The sequence below is a fragment of the Aspergillus japonicus genome (assembly GCF_003184785.1).
Source record: "Aspergillus japonicus CBS 114.51 unplaced genomic scaffold BO86scaffold_68, whole genome shotgun sequence".
NCBI lineage: Eukaryota > Fungi > Ascomycota > Eurotiomycetes > Eurotiales > Aspergillaceae > Aspergillus > Aspergillus japonicus.
Window position 1 is genome coordinate 1 of NW_020291705.1, and position 18,175 is coordinate 18,175.

Consider the following 18,175-nt stretch of genomic DNA (forward strand, 5'->3'; position numbering starts at 1 on the left):
CCCCCGCCCGCCCTCCTTGTCCACACCACTAACTCATTCTCTGAAACCCTACCTAATGAGAAATGGATAGGTAATCTTCTCCGGCGAAACCACCTTCGGCTACAAAGAATGGAGCGGACCCCTCATCTCCGTCTCCGGCACGGACCTGACCATCACCGGCGCGAGCGGGCACAGCATCAACGGGGACGGCAGCCGGTGGTGGGACGGCGAGGGCGGCAACGGGGGCAAGACGAAGCCCAAGTTCTTCGCGGCGCACAGCCTGACGAACTCGGTGATCAGCGGGCTGAAGATCGTCAACTCGCCGGTGCAGGTGTTCAGCGTCGCGGGGTCGGATTACTTGACGCTGAAGGATATCACGATCGATAACGCGGACGGCGACGACAACGGCGGGCATAACACGGATGCGTTTGATATCGGCACGAGTACGTATGTGACGATCACCGGGGCCACGGTGTATAATCAGGATGATTGCGTGGCGGTTAACTCGGGGGAGGTGAGTGATCTACGTGCCTGCCTGAAGGGAGTTTCTTTGGGGAGTGGAGGGGTTGGTTGTTTCGGTGATGATGCTGACTGTGTGTGTGCCCGGTGATAGAATATCTACTTCTCGGGCGGCTACTGCTCCGGGGGCCACGGGTTGTCCATTGGTTCGGTGGGCGGACGCAGCGATAATACGGTCAAGAACGTGACGTTTGTGGATTCGACGATCATCAACTCGGATAATGGTGCGTTTGCCTTGGATCTGGTCCCCTTCAAGCCCGATCCCTTTTCCTTTTCACCTCAGTGCCCCGATCCTCAGCCCACTCCCCCTGCACCCTGCAGCCCCCCACCCCACCTCCAACCCATACCCATACCCCAATCATCTCAACCCCCACTAACAAGAAGAAAAGGCGTCCGCATCAAAACCAACATCGACACCACCGGCTCCGTCAGCGACATCACCTACAAGGACATAACCCTCACGTCCATCGCCAAGTACGGGATCGTGGTGCAACAGAACTACGGCGACACGTCGTCGACGCCCACGACGGGGGTGCCGATCACGGACTTTGTGCTGGACAACGTGCACGGCTCGGTGGTCAGCTCCGGGACCAACATCCTCATCTCGTGCGGGTCGGGCAGCTGTTCGGACTGGAGCTGGACGGATGTGAGTGTCAGTGGGGGGAAGACGAGTTCGAAGTGTACGAATGTGCCGAGTGGGGTTAGTTGCTAGCTTTTCTGGGTTGATCTTGGATTAGGAGGGGGGATGAATGGGGGTTTAATATATATTGGGGTTGGGGTTGTTGGTACTAGGTAGGGTAGTGGCTGTGGCTGTGTCAACTGGTTTGGTGGGAGATCTACTGCGCGATTTCTGATTTCAAGCATGAGGAGAAGCGTGCGTTGGTTAAAGTGTGGGCAATTACTGGCAGGATACGAAGCTATGTTTCAGCACCCCAAGTCAAGTCAATTATAGTCAAGTAACGAGCATTCTCTATATACAAATCTACCTATCCCCAACAGCACATTGTCTCACCCTCAATCCACCTCCCAAACCCTCTCCTGAAGGCTCGATCAATCCCGCCGATACCTCCCCCCGCGCCAATGCACCCAAACCGTCGGCAAAACACTGGCCCCAACAATCAACGCAACGACCACCCCGGAACTCTCCGCAACACCCACGCTGTCAAACAAATCCGTGAACCAAAACGGCCCGATGAACCCCCACGTCGAGCGCACAAAGTTAATAAACACGCCCACACTGCCCGCATCGGCGGGGTACGTGTCCACGGCGTAGGTGATCATCACCGTCGTCACAACCTGGTTGCCGAACGCCGCGATCGCCGTGCCCACCACCGGCACGACCGTCCACTGACCCTCCTCCGCCTGCGCCGTGCACACCAGGAACACCACCATCCCCGCCATCGTCACCAGGTACCCGACGTAGCTCAGCCACAGCCGATACTCCGGGGCCGGCGGGTGGCCCGTCCGTTTCGCGCGGAGGTTCATCCACGTGTCGGACAGCACGCCGCCCAGTTGCTCGCCCAGCAACGAACCGATGATGAGTCCCAGGAACTGCAGGCCGAGTTGCTGCGCGTTCAGCCCGAATTTCACCTGCAGCAGCTGCGGGACTTCGACTGAGTTCATCACCGAGCCGAACAGGAAGACCATCGCGTAGGCGACGGAGGCGATGAGCACGGGGATGTTGGTGAAGAGGGTGAGGGGGTGGTAGAACTCCGCGGCCCGGAAGGGGGTCGGGTCGATGCGGTGGAAGAGGGTCAGGTATTCGCGTTTGAAGGTCGAGGTCGTCGACGAGTGCAGGTCGGTGCCGACGTAGCGCGTTTCGGGGCCGAAGGGGAGGTAGAGGAGGAATTCGACGGCGTTGGTCTAGACCTAAAGTCAGTCAAGGACGAGTTGGCAGGGTCAGCTCACTTACAATAGCCAGGATCCAGAAGATCCAGCGATATCCCACTCGCTCCGTCACAAACCCAAAGATGAACGGCCCGATCGGCACCCCCAGCGTCACCATCACCGCCCAGATCCCCATGTAGCGGGCACGTTGGTGGCGGAAGAACATCTCCGTCACAACCGCGCTGCCGATCGCCATGGCCGGCGAGATGAAGAAGGCGACCAGGGCGCGGCACGCCGCCATCGAGGCGTAGTCGGGACTGCGGGCGCAGCCGATGTTGCACACGCAACTCAGAATCAACGATAACAGAAAGATCGGCCGGCGGCCGAAGCGGTTCGACAGGGGCTTCCACAGCAACGGAGCACCCCCCAAGATGGCGATTTGCAGCGAGGTCAGGTAGCTGGTGCGCTGGATGCTCACCCCCAAATCCTCGGAGATCGATTCATACGCCGGGATGATGGCCGCAGCGGTAAACGTGCCCATGCAGGCGTGGAAGGCCACGAGGACCAGGTTCAGGGTTTTCTTCGCATGGTTATTCCCAGCTTCGACAATACACAAAAGCACCGGGCAAGATGTTTACCTTGAAGGCGGGCCAGTTGTACGGATCCGCTGGATCCATACTGGGCACCGGATCGAGTTCCAGGGTGCCATGGCGCTCGATGAGGTAGGCCTTGTGCGATTCAGACAGCGACTCAACGGCATCGGAGACGTAGGCGGTTTTCTCGGTCGTTTCGAAGTAGTCCGAGTGTGCTTTGCCGGATAGGTCTTCCGGCGAGGAGGTCGACATTTCGATGGATGGCATGATGTGAGGATGGGGTGACAGCTCTCAGCATCGTATGAGGCCCGAGTCAACCTGGGGAAGGGGAGATAAAGAGAATGCCCGAATCCCCTCGACCCCGGACCCTCCCCTTTCCCCTCCCCCTCGCCTCCCCACGGGGGCGAATCCACGCCCTTTCGGACCCGCAGCGGGCCAAACCCGGGGAGAAACGACAATTAGCCGAGATAAGGACCTCTAGAACGGGCTGGATTGCCCGCACGGGGCGACGTGGATCCCCCGGTCAGTGCAGCCCATCGTGATTGCCCAGCAAGCGAGCACCCGGTGGATCGGCGGTAGATAGGAGGCAGCCAACATTGCCGGTCACGCTCGCCTGGGGCTGTCAGGGTCGTTATATAATACCGTCCGACGACACAACCGAGGTGGTACGCCGTGTGGCCGAGGATGAGGGAGTTCAACTCCCGAGCCAAACTCCCGGATGGCTGTTTTGGGGCTTAGTCGAGCTGGTCCACGTGCAACCCCGCACGCCGAGCTCAAGACCCAAGCTTCCTGCCCAGGGCCCTTCACATGGTGTTTCGCTGCCTCAAGTCTTCCGACCATGGGCAAGCTACCAGGCTGCCAGCTAAGTTACGGATGGCACAGCTTAGGTAGCTTGATTCAAGCCCTGAGGCTTGACTGTGGCGGATATTTATCCGCACGGATGAGTCAGTCGGTCCTTTTCCGATGGCTTGGACCGCCACGCGCACAACCTGCATCGCATCGCACTGCGCAAAAGCTGCGATGCAAGAAGACAAGGTGAATGCGAGTCAAAGAAATCAGAATTTCTGCATCGGAGTTATAAGCAGAGTATATAAAGTCGTTTTCTGCGACCCTGAGGATAATGTTTCACCCGTCGTTGGACCCTGCCCGACCTCGGCAATTTCAAGGTTGAAACCCCAGATCCCGAGTGTCGGGGTCGACCTGCCGTCTTGGATCTCACATCCGATCGTAAACAACCTCAATGGCAGGTCAGCAAGTCACCTGACCACATCAGATATTCGTTCTTTGCTGCTGAACGGACTCGTATTCGACCACCACCGTGACGCAGGGTCGCGCTTGGAATGCAGCCCCATCGACGCAAGGGATGTGAGCAAACCACAACAAAGGGCCTGCCCTGCCGCCCTCGACCGCTTAAATACTACATGTCAGAGGGTGCGCGCCCGCGTCAGTCCACCACCTGCCTCGTTGCTTCCCAAAGAATCAGACCCTGGTGATCTCTCCAATCGCCACTATGCTTGCCATCAAATCCTTGTCCCTGGGGGCGCTGCTCCTCGCGGCGGTGAGCAGCGCTACGGAATGGACCACCGTGAGTCGCGTAGCCACCAACCCTCGACCACACACTGACCAGCGGACAGGTCGGATACGAGACCACGGAGGGGAGTCGGTCCATGCAGGTGCCTTTGAACGACTGCTGGAAGTTCTCGGAAGAGTAAGTGCGATCGATCCTGGAGATTCCGAGCAGACATTGACAGGACCCAGGGAGGTCAGCACCGTGTTCTTGTCGCGGCCGTGTCGACTATTCACGTAAGCTTCACCCAACCCAGCAGAGTGAGGAAATATGACTGACAGCAACCAGCGCGATCGGCTGCACTGGCCGGAGTTCCATGCTCAACCCTGGTCTACACACCTCCTCCGATCCCATTCCCTTCATCGACAGTATCGAGTGTTACTAGCGGAGAGGAGGATCGATCTGATGTATCATATGCACCATACACCCGTCTAATGGAAATAATTGCCAATAGCCAGGCTTGCTTTTTCTGCACCGAGATGGAATTGTCCCGAGACGCCCAAATGTTTGCTTCTCTGGCAGGGGTGGATATGTCTTCTGCGAATACCCGGGACGTCCTTCATGCTGTGTACCCAGCATGCAGGGTCCAAAGGTTGAGGTTGCCTGATTTCTGGACCCCGTGGGGTATATAAAGTGCATTTCTTCGTAGTCGTCGCGCAAGTCTGTCAACCCGAGGACTGGTGACTCGGCAGTACCGTCAAGATGCGCGTGTTCAATACCATCCTGCTTGCCGCCACCGCCGTGCTGGCGGCACCCCAGTCGCGATGCCATCCAGAGACCGCCCAGCTTCGCCGGGAATGGTACTCCGCTCCGTTCCCAGACTGACTTTTAGCCCTCTCTGACCCTTGCCAGGCAGGAATTGAAGCCCCAAGAGCGGACAGACTACATCGACGCTCTGTGGTGTATGCGCAGCCGGCCTTCACGCCTCCCTCGCGATCAGTTCCCGGGCGCGCGGGACCGCATTGATGATTTCGTGATGTGAGCTGCCCACCCCCACCTCGACAGCCAGACCTACAGACCACTGACACCCAACAGCACGCACATCAACAACACCCTGGTCATCCACAACAACGGGCTCCTCCTCCCATGGCACCGCCACTTCACCTGGCTGTGGGAGCAAGCCCTCCGCGAAGAATGCGGATACGCTGGCGCACAACCGTAGGTCCATCCCTCCATCACCAAACACCAAACCCCTGACTAACAAACGCCGCAGATACTGGGACTGGCCGCTCTACACCAACAACAACCTCCTATCGAGCCCCCTCTTCGACAACTTCCCGACCTCCCTCGGCGGCAACGGCATCTACAACGCCTCGACTGCCGAACACCCCGCGCTCTGCCCGGCCAACCTGGGCGGGTGTCTGCCCCCCGGCGCCGGCGGCGGGTGCGTGAACTCCGGGCCCTTCGCCAACTGGACCCTGCACCTGGGCCCCTTCACGCGCGACTTCGTAAAGTCCTACGGGCCCCTGCCGCCCGACCCCTGGCGCTACAATCCCCGATGTCTGAACCGGAACTTCCGGCCCGAGTCGCTGCAGATCCTCAACAGCCAGCAGCGCGTGGACATGCTGCTCTCCGCGCCGGACATGGACGCCTTCATGGCCGTGATGGACCCGAGTAACGCGACGCTGATCGGGTCGCATGGCGGCGGGCACACGACGGTCGGCGGGGCGATGCTGGACGTCTTCGCCAGTCCGCACGATCCCGCCTTCTTCCTGCACCATGGCATGGTGGATCGGATGTGGACGCTGTGGCAGGAGCGGGATTTCGCGGCGCGGTGGAACGCGCTGAACGGGACGGCGGTGATCTATAACCCTCCGGACGCGCCGTTGGTGACCTTGGATACGTTGATGGATTTTGGGGTCTTGGATCGCCAGAGGAGGATCGGTGAGGTGGTGGATTCGCGGTCCGGGAAGTACTGCTATGCTTATACTTAGCTTCCCTTGTTGAATTCCTAATAGGGAATGGATGCGGGAGCTTTTCGTATCGACGTGATTTGACAACAGATTGGGATACAAGCCTGTATCATGGATATTGCTGTGTTGGAGGCCGTATACGTCGAGATGGTCATGGTAATTCTGTAGAAAAGTTGATGTTATCTGGTGGACGAGATTTTGTCTTGGTTGAGTACTTCTAAGAAGAGTCGACAAGCACTGTGTTGCATATGACCAATTCACACCGTGAGTCAATTCAATGACTTTAGTTCCGCGTCTCGGTTTGCCAGCGGGCCAGCACCCCACCGAAGGACATAGTGATAGGATCATCAGAGCCTAAGACACGCGTGCTTAGCTGCGTGCAATTTGTCGATAAGTCGCGGGCTTCTGCTTCTCGATTCAGCTTCTTCAGCGTGATTGCAAGGTCGTGCATGCTGGCCAAGGTGTGAGGATTTTGAGGGCCCAGTGGTGTGTCAGAAGCAATCAGTACTTTCTCTTGAAGCTTTTGGGATTCTTCCCATCGACCCTGTTCTCTAAATGTGGCTGCGAGGCTGGCGGTACACATCAGCGTGCTTGGGTGCTCTGGGCCTAATTCTCTCTCTAGGCCGCCTATGGCTTTCTCTTCCAGCTCTTCAGCCTCTCTTAGTCGACCCTGATCTGCATATATCTTTGCTAGCAGGGACATACTCAAAAATGTGTTAGGATGTGTAGGACCCAGTACTTTTTTGTAGGTACCAATTACTTGCAGTATCAGCCCTTCGGCTTCTCTCCAACGGTCTTGATGCCAGTATATGTTTGCGAGGTTGTGCATACCGAGCAACGTGTCGGGATGATATGGCCCTAATACTCTTTTCAAGCCATCCATTACTTGTACGCCCAACTCTTCAGCTTCTCTCAATCGGTTCTGCGCTAGGTAGATTATTGTAAGTCGACCTATGCAGTGCAATATTTCAGGATGCCCAGGGCCCGGCGCTGACTTGTGGGCCTTCATAACTTGCAATCCCAGCTCTTCAGCCTCCTTAAATCGCGCTTGGCTTGAGTATGCTGATGCGAGGTGGGCCATGGTCTTCAAGGTGTCGGGGTGTTGGCAGCCCAGTACTCGCTTCCGGATGTTCATCACTTGTGCGAAACACAACTCGGCCTTGTGCAATTCCCCTTTCACTATACACACCAATCCTATCATCTGCGTACACTGTAGTGTGATAGGATGCTCTTGACCTAATAACTTCGCTGCTGCTCTCTCGGTCTTTTCTGCCATCTTCACTGCCTCCGCCCAATTTCCTTTGATCGCTGCATACGCGACTGCCTTATACATGAGCGCTGCCCAGTCTTGAAGAGAACGTTCTGTGTCTGGCCTGTGTCGCACAGCCATTCGGACATGTGAGAAAAGTGCCTGAGATCTTTCCCAATATCCAAACCCCCCTGTTAAGAAGGACTCGCCAAGGATAATGATGAAACGTTCTCTCCAACGTTCAAATTGCCCATGTGCTTCGAGCCCCTTGCGTGTAGCAAGTTGCACCAGCCGATGCATTTCGAAGACATCTTCATCTGTTATGGAGATTAAAGAATAGTCTCCTAATATCACAACATCTTTTTCGAACTGGTCGTCATAACTGGACGTACTCTCTTCATCACTCAAACCTGTCAGGTCATTCCCCGGTGGATCTGCACGCCTAGCGCCTTTGTCTCTTCGATGTCGGAGTAAGGCTTCAGGAATCCCCTGTCTGTCGAAAAAGCTCATCAGCGACAACAGATCCGCTGCTGATGGCCTAGTCTGTCGCATGTGATCGAAGGTTATCTGCCATGTAATCATGATAGAGTTATGCGCCTCTCGATCTCGACGAAGATGGCCTCCTTCGTTGTCCAGAAGACTCAGCTTCCTGCGATCACTCTTCTGGAAGAGTTTCAGATATTGTGAAACAGAAAAGCGCGGCAAGCGGTATCTGATATAGCTTGCGGCTTGCACGATCGCAAGCGGCATATACTCCAGGGCGGCGACAAGCTCTTCCACCTCATCTCCAGCTAGGTTCTGTTGAACATCGAGCTTCTTCTGGAAAAGCAGTCGCGCATCCGTCTTGTGCATTGGTCCAATTGCGATGATATCACTTGGCTCGACAATCCGCGAGGCAACCGCTGCACTGCGGCTGGTGATGATCAAGAACCCATTTGGGCTCTGAGGAATATAGTCGATGAGGGCCTTTCCCGTCGTGCTCACCGAGTCACCAGGGGCAGCCTTGTTCAGAAACTCATCGTCATCGACATTGTCCAAGACTAGAATCCATTTGCCCTTCCTCTCATCGCTGAGCCAGTCCCGAACGAGTTGGAAGACATCGGCCTTAGGATCTTTCCGACCGGGGATTTTAACACGGTCGGCAATTTCCCGGAAGCCTTGCTCGAATCGAGCAGCATTACTCGTGTGTACCCAGAAGACCCAAGTGTTCGGGAAATTCTCGCGGACTTGGTAACAGTATTCGATGGCAAGTTGCGATTTCCTCCGAAATATCAGTAATGCAGTCAGCCAACCACGGGTTATCGTGACCTACCCAACGCCACCGAGACCGACAAGCGCGATTCGAGAAGCAGGAGCGGAGCACTTTTCACGGATCTGGTCGAGAAGTGTCCCGCGATCGACGAAGTCTGGATCTCGACGGAACGGAACGGTGGAGAGTGGATGGGGCGGGGTTTCGGGCCGTTCTGTGGAGAGAACCTGTCAGTGGATGCGATGGAAATGAGAAGACAACTAAAGCACTTAGTTGAATTCAGATGGCCTTTCGATGATACTTTGGTGATGAGCTCAGGAGGAGAGCCAAGAACGAGGTGGGAGCTGAGAGGAAGAACTGCCTGCGGGCTGCCTTTCATAAAGGGAAGCGCCACAGACACCATGGACTGCAGCGGGAGCAACTTACCCGGTGGGACATGAAGCTGGGCGGTGATCGCACCATTATTGATTCCAACCTGAAGTTCAGAGTTCGGACCATTGAAGTAAATTGATGACATGATTTGTTTGACCCAGACCGTCACACTCCATTGACAGTAGGTGAGACTCGGTTTGTTATTTTGGTAGCCTTCTCCGGCGGCTAAAAGAGGCTATCAGGTGACTGGTGCCTTGGGCATCAGTCTTCGCGTTAGCAAAGCCATAGTGTTTGTTTGTTTGCTATCCAGCGGTCGTCTCAGAAACCCTGACTACGAAGAAATTGAATGATTCCAGGTTGCAGCAGAGCATGCCTGTCAATTGCCTGGTTATGAGGATACGTGCACAATGCATTGATCAATTAATCAACTATCACATCACTGGTATCACGCGCAGAGAATCACAAAGCGCTCTAGAATCTTCCGCAGTGCACTTACGCTTACTCGTTCTCGTCGACCCCGATAACAGTCGACTTGAACTTCCGAGCCGGAACCTTGCGATTAAACAGGATATCGGCTTCACGGTACGTGCGGTGCTTCAGCTCGGGCAAAAAGAAGTAAGCCATGATCCAGCACACGCAGGCAGTACCGCCCCAGACGTAACCGCACTTGCCAGCCAGGTTCCATCCGGTGGTGTTGAGCATCTTAGAGGCCAGGTAGATCATGGGGATTTCTGCCACATAGTAGGCAGCACGACCGACAGCGGTGCTCAGCGCACGAAGGCGGATGGAAGAGGTCTCGGAAATGATAGTATAGGAGATCGGTCCGAGAGTACCGGCAAAAACGAAGGAGATGAGAATTCCGAGAGAGGCCTGGGCGATGTTGGTGTGGTCGTTCTGTTCCACTGAGGCGACGATACCAAGAATAAAGAGCAATATGATGTTGGTTGCAGTACCCCAGAGGTAGACCGTGCGGCGTCCGAACCAGGCGGTTACAACCCAGGAAAGGCCGTTGGCGACCAATTGGAGGCACGAATTAACCAGGTTAAGCTGGAAAGCACGTTCAGACGACATGCCAGCCTCTAAACAAGGTATCAGCCATCACATCCTTGGTCTCGGGAACTCTGGAATCACTCACGCTCGAAGAAAAAGGTTGCTTGGTTGGCGATCAAATTACCTGCGAAGTTCTGCCCTGCGTAACAAAGACACGATATCGTTGTCCTGCGCAGATCAGTACCCTTGAAAAGGTCGAGGAGGGTCGGGCTTCCACCCTGCTCCTTTTCGATCTTGACGGTACGCTCCATCATGGCCAAAGCCTGGTGTGCCTCCTCTTCCTTCTCCTTCCCGAGGCGCTTGATGGACCGAAGAGCCTCCTCCCGACGCCCACGACGAATCAACCACCAAGGCGACTCAGGGGCAAGGAAAACCAGGATCAGGAGAGGTGTCTATAAGGGTCAGATTGCGTTGGTGGAACAAAAGAAAGGATAGACTGACCGGGAACATCCACTGCAGGGCCAGGGGCGCTTTCCAGGCCCACTCGTTCTCATACTTGTTGTAGCTGTAGGTAGCACCGGCGACAATGATCGAGCCGATGGACCAAGACATCTGCAAGGTCGCGGTACATGCACCTCGAAGAGCGAGGGGCACAACTTCACTGGCATAGGCAGGCGAGTTGGCGATAAAGAAACCCCATGGCACACCTTCCAAAGCTTGACCCACGGTCAGGAGTGCGAGAGAGTTGGCCTAATCGGATTGCGTCAGACGGTAGCTCCGAATATAACACGGAACAACTCACAAAAAAAGAGACGAAGATAGTGGCGTTCATGAGAATCAGGCCGATTATTGTCGTCCATCTATAGCCTAGCTTATTTGTAATAGGACCGGCTAAAAAAACGCCGACAAATGCGCCACATTGACCAGCCTGGAAAAGCGCACTCTGCCACCGAGTCGGGATGACCTTGTCTGTTGATCCCGCCACGGAAACACCAAACTTTTGTTGGAATGCATCGAGGGCGACAAAGTTACCGTTCAGGAACATGTCGAACGATTCCATGACCTACTTGCATTAGCGGCGATCCGGCAACCATCGACCGAAGATCAGCTCACAATAGTGAAACACATGATGAAAGCCCACAAGCAAGCCCAGGGGTGCGTCTTGGCCGCCTCCCACACGCCCATCTCATGCTCGCGGTTTTCGGCATCGAACGCCTCTCTCATGAGATCAGAGTTCTGCTTGAGCTCGACATGATCAATGTCGACGTGCTCCCCACGGAGCTCATCCTTGGATTTCTCAACGTCAGTCGACATACTGCAAGCGCGGATAATGTCAAAGTGCCACGGAAGAAACAGAGAAAGCCAAGCCGGGAAAAAGGGTAAGTACCGGGTCTTATAGTTTCGGCGCCCTGCACGCCTCCCAGCCTGAGGTTGCATTCACAGCCAGGGGAGCTAGTCTGTGTTTGCCCGCCGGGGTTTTGCCAATTTTTCCGACGCAGGAAGCGAGCATCTTGAGTGAGACGACAGGGGAGCGTTACCCGAAGCAGGGCAGGCGCCGAGACAACAGGGTTCGATTGGAGCGGGAGGTGGTTGTGGCGTGCGAAATCCGGTGCTAAAGGGTTGGTGGCGTTTTGACCAACCAGTCGCAAGGGAGAGAGAAATCAAATCAATTTAGGATGGACTGATGCGAGGGCCAGGCGTGAGACTGTGATGGTAACCCCGCGGGGATTGGCCTTCTGTGGATAAATCTCAATCCGGTTATGCGGGGCCCCAGGGGCCAAACTGGGATAAGCCTGGAACTGTGGGTGCTTGGTTGTCGGGTCATTCTTTGCGGGGATGGAAACTGTGTTCGAGAGATTTCACTTCGATTGGTTTAGATCAATCCAGGCAACGTGGTTTGCTGAGAGCCAATTGACTGATAAGAGGTGATTGAGAATCGATACAAATGTGGGAATGGAGCCCAACCCCAGAAAATCCCGCGTTCTCCGCAGTCTGCACCCCGGTCAGGTGACCTCAGACGGCAGAATCATTATCCAAGCATCGGGTAAGTTAGGCGGTGGACGCCTGGCGAAGCTTGAGCGAGATTGCCTCCTCGCTTTGGCTGGTGGAAGATTGAGGCGACAGATTGTGGCTGCGCCTTAGCGGGAGTTAGGAATTATCGCACCTATCGATGAAAGCGATTGGGAAAAGACGTTGCAGCCGAGAAGCTTGCTACACATGGTCACCGCATGCGGTCACAACATGATGCATCCGAGCCCGATCAGGATCTACCCATCTCGTGCAGTGCCCAGTGGCGGTCAGCTTTAATATCCAAGGAGAGATTCATTCGTGCTGGACGCCAACAGGTGGAGTGACTTGCTTGGGTGTTGTTCCTGTTGTGATGTCAGACCCACGGTTTAATATGCATGGATAACTGTAAGTGGTCGCTTGCCATGGTAGAGCTTCGGTTACAGAGCAAGCTGTCTCCGAGCAGGAGGTCACTTGCCCGAGTAACAAGTGAGCGTCCTTGTTCGGCACTCGGCCGACGGTGCAGTGTCAGGAACCACTACTCCAGATCACATGCTCTCCCTTGAGACAAGCCAGCTCTTAGGATCACACTGCAGTCTTGCAGCCTGTAGCCTGGACCCGCTGTCCACCACAGCCTACTGGCTTCATTACTCGCACCGCAACATCCTTCCGACCAGATGGCGTGGTCTCACTCTCAGAATGAATACGTGCAGATCCCGAACCCTTCATGCGAGTCACAACGCAGAAGATGTCGACACACAAAAAACATCAACGTCCAAGGTCTCAAGTGCCAAGGAACCTCAGGCCTGATGGAACAAAGAACTAGAACAGCACTGACAACGCAAGCTACGTGTCCAAAGCTATAACGAACCACCACAGAATGCCACTCCGGTTCGTTATAGCAAGGATCTTGTTATATCAGATAGTCATCCACTCAGTTCGTATGACCACCACAACCCGAGCGCCATCACACACTAACTCCGAGCAAGCTCACTCCCAGAAAAGGAAAATGACCCCGACCCCGGCCGGGGCCCGCGCTACGTCGTGCCCAACGCCCACACTCGTGACCTCTTCCTCCTCTCTTCCCTCCCCTCCTCCCCTCCCTCCCTCCTCACCAACAACCACGATACCACGACTCTTGTCCCTTGCACGGATTATGAAAACCACACTACACATCCAGATGAGCAAATATCCAGGCTCGTTCTCCCTCTGCGAAGGACAACGCTACTCATCACCCCCCGGCACACCAGGTACATTCGGACGGCACGAAACACACGACAGCCCTTCCTCGCAGAAGGCCCCCGGGTAAGGGGCGCAGATCTCGCCGGGGCCGCGCTGGGCTATTGCTGTCACTGCCAGCCAGACGAGGAGATGAAAAGGTGGGGAGTGCATTGCTGATGGATCTTATGATGTGGCTGTGTGGAAGTAGGCCTCGCAGGTGATGTCCAGCAGGCGATGTGCGAGTCGAATGCACTGGGCGAGGTGGGGATTTATAGGGCCGGTAGTGTTTTGGGAAGGCTTGTTGGGGGTCAGTCAGGGGGGTCCGTCATCACCAACATCATTGTCGTTGGGAGATCTGTGGTCGGAACCAAGTTCCTCTGCTTGGGATTTTTCTGGGTGTAGGTATAACAAGGCATAACGGGGTTGGAACGTCGGTTGGGAATTGGAGCAGCGCGCGGGGAGGCCACCGATGGGATAGACCTAGGACCCTCCGCGGGGTGTGGCAGGATGAGGTCTGGATCGTGGCGTTGCCAGCAATGGCGGCGGAATTCAATGCCGACTCGTAGATCACCCCATTGGAGACAAAAGTAATACAGAGCTATTGAACTAGAGAAACACTCAGGATACGAATAGAAAACGCAGTAAAAGTCATGAATATCTCGCTACACTCGATGTTATATGCATTATGGTATCCTAGCGATATATACTCCCCAGAAACGTAAGCTACCACCTATATTATAATCAAATCACACTTCCGACTGCTCCCAAGAAACCAGGTGTGACTCGCCCAACACCCCCTTGATCACCAGCACCAGCTCGTCCACCGTACTCAGGAACTTGACGTACGCACTCACCCCGACGCAGTACCGGCGATAATCCTCATCCCGCAGCATCTCCGTCGACAGCAGAGTATCCATCGCGTGCGCGTGCCAATACTCCATAGACCGCTGCATCAGCGGGGTGGGCAAGAGCTCGGGCGGAGCATCGCCCGTCTTGAGCGCTTGCTCGCAGACACTCAGCACGGCCATGATCTCGCCGATACAGCGATGGTCCAGTAGCCCTGTCATCCGCGCGAGGCGGTCTTGGTATTCTTGCGGCAAGGAGGCCGAGAGGGAGAGCAGACGCCCGAGGTTCCGGTTCAATCCGTGGCAGAGGAGCTTGACTTGATCCATGCTCGAGCTGTCGAACCGCGAGCTGGAGAATTCATAGCGCAGAAGCTGGATAGGCCCATCGAGCAATACGAGGGACTCGGCCATCTGGAGTGAAATTGGCTCGGCGAGGATGCGACCGTCTTCCTGGCCTCGGCTCCAGCACGACAGTAAAAGTGCGTAGTGATCCGAGATGGCACGGATGGAGGTGGACAGGGTCTTGCTGATATGCTTCGCAGCGGAGGGAGGGTGCGGGAACAGCTGAACTACGGTCCCCACACCGATGCCGATCAGCACTAACAGCAGTCGACGCCAAAAGACGGTGTATCCGACGCCGGGATTGCCGTAGGTTGGGATGTGACTGCGTAAATAGTCAATCACAACAGGACTACCTAGTAGTACTTGCGTATTGGAGTGAGTTGTACTTACGTATCGTCGTAGCTGTATGCAACAACAAGCAAAAAGGTAGCACCTCCCATGATACTCCCCTGTAGGAGACTAGGAGGCAAGAAGAGACGTGACCAGAGGAAGATCACAAGCATCACGGCCATAATAGCTGCTAGTCCATAGGGACTTCCCGGTCCATTGCCTGAACCGATATACCATGCGAGCAAGCCCAAGACACCTCCGACAACGGTTCCTATAACGCGCGCAATGACGGAGAATAGGTAGTCCGCCATGTATGGCAAGAGACCTGTCTGCGCCATGATCAAAGCCCAAAGACCTTTTTCGCGATAGAAAAACCCCGCCGTACTAGGTAGAGCAGAAACAATACCGATGGCAATAGTGACCACTACCATACGTAAGGCGTAGAGTCCTTCGGCTGATGTGAACCAGTGATACGTGCCCAGAATAGTACGACTAAGCAGACCGCGGCGCTTGACGCGGTATCCGCGACTCAACCGCAATCTCTCTTGCACTGGTTTAGTAGCGTCGGGCTGCTCTTCTGGATCGTCGTCGGCGACTTGAGCCATGGCAGGGGCTTTGTTGCCCTTGCCTGACACCCAAAACACGAAGGCTTTGAGACTCAACGGCCACCACACTCGTGTTCGCTGAGAGCTTTGGAAGATTTTCAGAACTTGGTCCAGTAGGGACTCGGTTTTGTCCATCGCGTTGGCCATGATTTCCTCAAACACCATACCAACTACGATCCCTCCAAAGTTCTTGGCGTGACGGTCAGCGTCCTCACCCGGTCTCCCGTCCATTAGCGGCCCGTAGCAGCTAACCAGCGACTCTGTTGTCTGAAGAATGAAGGTTTGGCGCACTGCGCGAAGATCTTCGAGGGTCTTGCGGCTCCGCTGGCACAATTCCTCCCGCGCCTCGGGCGAAGAGCGCCGAAACCACGGTCGGCCATTTGCCATGTGAATGCAATCCTTCGCGGCTTTAAGTGCACTCAGACATGCGTCGATGGCTTTTGAAGACGTGCTGACAAATGTTTGAAGGGTTTCTTCCGGAATCGGCTCGTTGTCGGAGTTGCGCAGACCGTCCAGCAAACGCGCCATTTGCTGCAGCTGGTGGCGTCCGACTTCACGCAAGGGCTTGGCTTTTTCTTCCTCCGACGTAATTTTATCGACGTACTTCAGTAGAACCTCCTTGGCGCGAGCCTTGCCGGAGACGCGGTTCATGTGAAACTCGAGCAAGGAGAGAATGGCTCCGATAGCCTGTCGTACGGGCTCCTTGAGAGTTCCCACATGCTGCGCGCCCCAACACCCGATCGAGAAATCCAACGGCAAGAAAGCCAGGGCGGGCTCGACCTTCCGATACTCGCCGATGATCCCGACTTGCGTCTTGCGCAACTGCGCCATATCCAGGTCTGGATCCCGTTTCCCGAGCGTCGCCAAGGTGAAAGCTAGCGGGTGAGTGAGCAGCTCAATGATATCCTCCATGCTGTTGAGAACGACTCGTGATGTGGATTGCGGAAAGATCAGCACCGAACAGGCAAACCCCAGACCGATGCCGACGCCAGCCGGCTTGGCAAGTGCAAGGGGTAGTGTGCCATTGAAGGACGGAAGCAGGGGTAGATACGTGAGAAACAGATCTGATATTATGATGCCAAAGATAGCCGTAAATGTCGCTTTCGGATTGCTGGCTCGAAGGCGTGCCTAACTTTACGGTTATGACTGTCGGGCAAACGAGCATGGGTCAGAGTCATACCATGAGATAGATAAAAGTACAAATGAGGCAGTAAGTGACAGCTGTCACACGCGCATCCAGCATATGGCCTTCGTAGACCAACACCTGGAGCACACTGGCGACTGGCTGCCCGGTCGCATTAGCACGTTGCACCGCGGTTTGCTCAAGGGCCAGCAATTGCGCTTGCGTGTCTGCAGATGATCTGGCCGCGTAGGCGGCCTTCATCGTAATGACGCCCCATGCCCAGGCTAAGCACACACCCAGATATAGGGAGAGCGCTCCGAGGAGATAGATAAACACCACACTTGATGGCGGGAGCATGAGCAACACAAGACTAGTGCGGTCAGTTGGCGCGTACTGCAGAATAACAGTCAATTCGACCTACCATGCGAAGAAAGTAGCTTGTCCAAGACTCGACAGGGATGGACTGATCAGGAACAGCAGACAAGCCACCCAGGCCGCAACCCAACAGCGGAAAAGGATTTTCAAGTCGCGCGCGTTGAAGTGGTCGAGAAATGGCGGCAGACGCTTTTTCCCTCTCTTCAGAACGGTTTCTTGAAGGTTTTCTAGGGGTTTCCCGTCGTTCCTAGGCGGGGCTTCGTTTATGTCGGCCATGGTGTCACCGTTGGTTGCTTTTTATCCAGGGACAAGATGACTGCCGGCTGTCCTTTCTCTGCGCTGCATGGATGGATCCAGTGACACTTCTAGTGATTCAAAGAGATGTAAAACTGATGATAAGCGATCGTACCATTTACCCAACGAGATGAATAGAAATGAGTGACTAGTGTTGGACAGAAGTGATGATATCGAACCGAGGATGGAAGGCAAGAAAGGGATGAATAGACTCCAGGGGAGAGAAAATGTCAGACGGTTGGGCACACGTGGGGGCGAGGCGAGTCTATTTCACCTGCCTCGAGTTTGTGTTCGGAAAAGCAAGTCGATCTGCAGCCCTTAAACTTTATGATTAGTGAAATAGTCGGGCTGATCTTTGCTGTTCGCATGCAGCTTATGCTCTCTCGATCCCAAGTTATACGGTAGTTGTGCACGGAGCATGCGTCATCGATCTGGGCTGACGTAATACCAGCGCACAAAACCGGACAATGCCAATGACATAAGCACAATTTTGATTAACTAACAAGCACGCTAGATCTAAATAGTCAATCGCTATCGAAATTGACTGAAACCTGGATCTGGATCACTAATCACTTCATTTTCCACAAGCAGAATTAGCAATACCGACCCCACTAGGCAAGATCGATGAACCCCTAATGTGACCGAGCCTCTAGCTTTCGGTAAAGGTAGGCAATTGGGGAGAGAAGGGGAAGGAATACGTAGCGACCGAGATGGGACCCAAATTGCTCCTTTTGAAGCGGCCAGCCTATACAGCTGCAAGGCTCTGCTAAAATGG

The 18,175-nt window shown here is 55.1% G+C and overlaps 8 protein-coding genes across 8 annotated transcripts; 3 read left to right on the plus strand and 5 right to left on the minus strand.

Annotated features, from left to right (window-relative positions):
- Window positions 1-70: 70 nt before the first annotated feature.
- Window positions 71-1,210, plus strand: BO86DRAFT_439867 (glycoside hydrolase family 28 protein; the record flags this gene model as incomplete). Its single annotated transcript, XM_025676181.1, has 3 exons — window positions 71-493; window positions 593-722; window positions 888-1,210. Coding segments are annotated over 3 exons (876 nt in total), but the record flags the coding sequence as incomplete, so codon positions are not given.
- A 229-nt stretch (window positions 1,211-1,439) lies between these two features.
- Window positions 1,440-3,271, minus strand: BO86DRAFT_412828 (putative MFS multidrug transporter). Its single transcript, XM_025674687.1, has 3 exons — window positions 2,964-3,271; window positions 2,411-2,905; window positions 1,440-2,361 (listed from the first exon to the last, which is right to left on the minus strand). The coding sequence occupies exons 1-3, from the start codon at window positions 3,183-3,185 to the stop codon at window positions 1,549-1,551; spliced, it is 1,530 nt and encodes a 509-aa protein (XP_025523630.1). The 5' UTR covers window positions 3,186-3,271; the 3' UTR covers window positions 1,440-1,548.
- Window positions 3,272-4,428: 1,157 nt separating this feature from the next.
- BO86DRAFT_403366 (uncharacterized protein) lies at window positions 4,429-4,870 on the plus strand (the record flags this gene model as incomplete). The annotated part of the gene is made up of 4 exons (XM_025673931.1): window positions 4,429-4,503; window positions 4,553-4,626; window positions 4,677-4,721; window positions 4,774-4,870. 4 exons carry the CDS (start codon window positions 4,429-4,431, stop codon window positions 4,868-4,870), a joined length of 291 nt encoding a protein of 96 aa, XP_025523631.1.
- Window positions 4,871-5,187: 317 nt separating this feature from the next.
- On the plus strand, window positions 5,188-6,419 carry BO86DRAFT_322394 (tyrosinase family protein; the record flags this gene model as incomplete). Its single annotated transcript, XM_025668387.1, has 4 exons — window positions 5,188-5,285; window positions 5,338-5,463; window positions 5,521-5,643; window positions 5,699-6,419. The coding sequence occupies 4 exons, from the start codon at window positions 5,188-5,190 to the stop codon at window positions 6,417-6,419; spliced, it is 1,068 nt and encodes a 355-aa protein (XP_025523632.1).
- Window positions 6,420-6,681: 262 nt separating this feature from the next.
- Window positions 6,682-9,413, minus strand: BO86DRAFT_450756 (TPR-like protein; the record flags this gene model as incomplete). The annotated part of the gene is made up of 4 exons (XM_025676815.1): window positions 6,682-7,193; window positions 7,230-8,908; window positions 8,960-9,110; window positions 9,323-9,413. 4 exons carry the CDS (start codon window positions 9,411-9,413, stop codon window positions 6,682-6,684), a joined length of 2,433 nt encoding a protein of 810 aa, XP_025523633.1.
- Window positions 9,414-9,671: 258 nt separating this feature from the next.
- On the minus strand, window positions 9,672-11,597 carry BO86DRAFT_450757 (general substrate transporter). The gene is made up of 5 exons (XM_025676816.1): window positions 11,372-11,597; window positions 11,061-11,321; window positions 10,760-11,008; window positions 10,404-10,710; window positions 9,672-10,347 (listed from the first exon to the last, which is right to left on the minus strand). The coding sequence occupies exons 1-5, from the start codon at window positions 11,570-11,572 to the stop codon at window positions 9,767-9,769; spliced, it is 1,599 nt and encodes a 532-aa protein (XP_025523634.1). The 5' UTR covers window positions 11,573-11,597; the 3' UTR covers window positions 9,672-9,766.
- Window positions 11,598-13,289: 1,692 nt separating this feature from the next.
- Window positions 13,290-13,802, minus strand: BO86DRAFT_392322 (uncharacterized protein; the record flags this gene model as incomplete). The annotated part of the gene is made up of 1 exon (XM_025672783.1): window positions 13,290-13,802. A coding segment is annotated over exon 1 (164 nt), but the record flags the coding sequence as incomplete, so codon positions are not given.
- Window positions 13,803-14,144: 342 nt separating this feature from the next.
- On the minus strand, window positions 14,145-17,734 carry BO86DRAFT_346545 (uncharacterized protein). The gene is made up of 4 exons (XM_025669249.1): window positions 17,153-17,734; window positions 16,789-17,101; window positions 15,064-16,736; window positions 14,145-14,995 (listed from the first exon to the last, which is right to left on the minus strand). The coding sequence occupies exons 1-4, from the start codon at window positions 17,380-17,382 to the stop codon at window positions 14,233-14,235; spliced, it is 2,979 nt and encodes a 992-aa protein (XP_025523636.1). The 5' UTR covers window positions 17,383-17,734; the 3' UTR covers window positions 14,145-14,232.
- Window positions 17,735-18,175: the final 441 nt, after the last annotated feature.

Coding starts and splice junctions, on each gene's coding strand:
- BO86DRAFT_412828 (XM_025674687.1), bottom strand. CDS start 3,185: ATGCCATCCATCGAAATGTCGACCTCCTCGCCGGAAGACCTATCCGGC. Junction 2,906..2,963: donor ACAACTGGCCCGCCTTCAAG/GTAAACATCTTG, acceptor AACCATGCGAAG/AAAACCCTGAACCTGGTCCT. Junction 2,362..2,410: donor TCTTCTGGATCCTGGCTATT/GTAAGTGAGCTG, acceptor CTTTAGGTCTAG/ACCAACGCCGTCGAATTCCT.
- BO86DRAFT_450757 (XM_025676816.1), bottom strand. CDS start 11,572: ATGTCGACTGACGTTGAGAAATCCAAGGATGAGCTCCGTGGGGAGCAC. Junction 11,322..11,371: donor TCATCATGTGTTTCACTATT/GTGAGCTGATCT, acceptor TAATGCAAGTAG/GTCATGGAATCGTTCGACAT. Junction 11,009..11,060: donor CTATCTTCGTCTCTTTTTTT/GTGAGTTGTTCC, acceptor CAATCCGATTAG/GCCAACTCTCTCGCACTCCT.
- BO86DRAFT_346545 (XM_025669249.1), bottom strand. CDS start 17,382: ATGGCCGACATAAACGAAGCCCCGCCTAGGAACGACGGGAAACCCCTA. Junction 17,102..17,152: donor CAAGCTACTTTCTTCGCATG/GTAGGTCGAATT, acceptor TGACCGCACTAG/TCTTGTGTTGCTCATGCTCC. Junction 16,737..16,788: donor GTACTTTTATCTATCTCATG/GTATGACTCTGA, acceptor CCGTAAAGTTAG/GCACGCCTTCGAGCCAGCAA.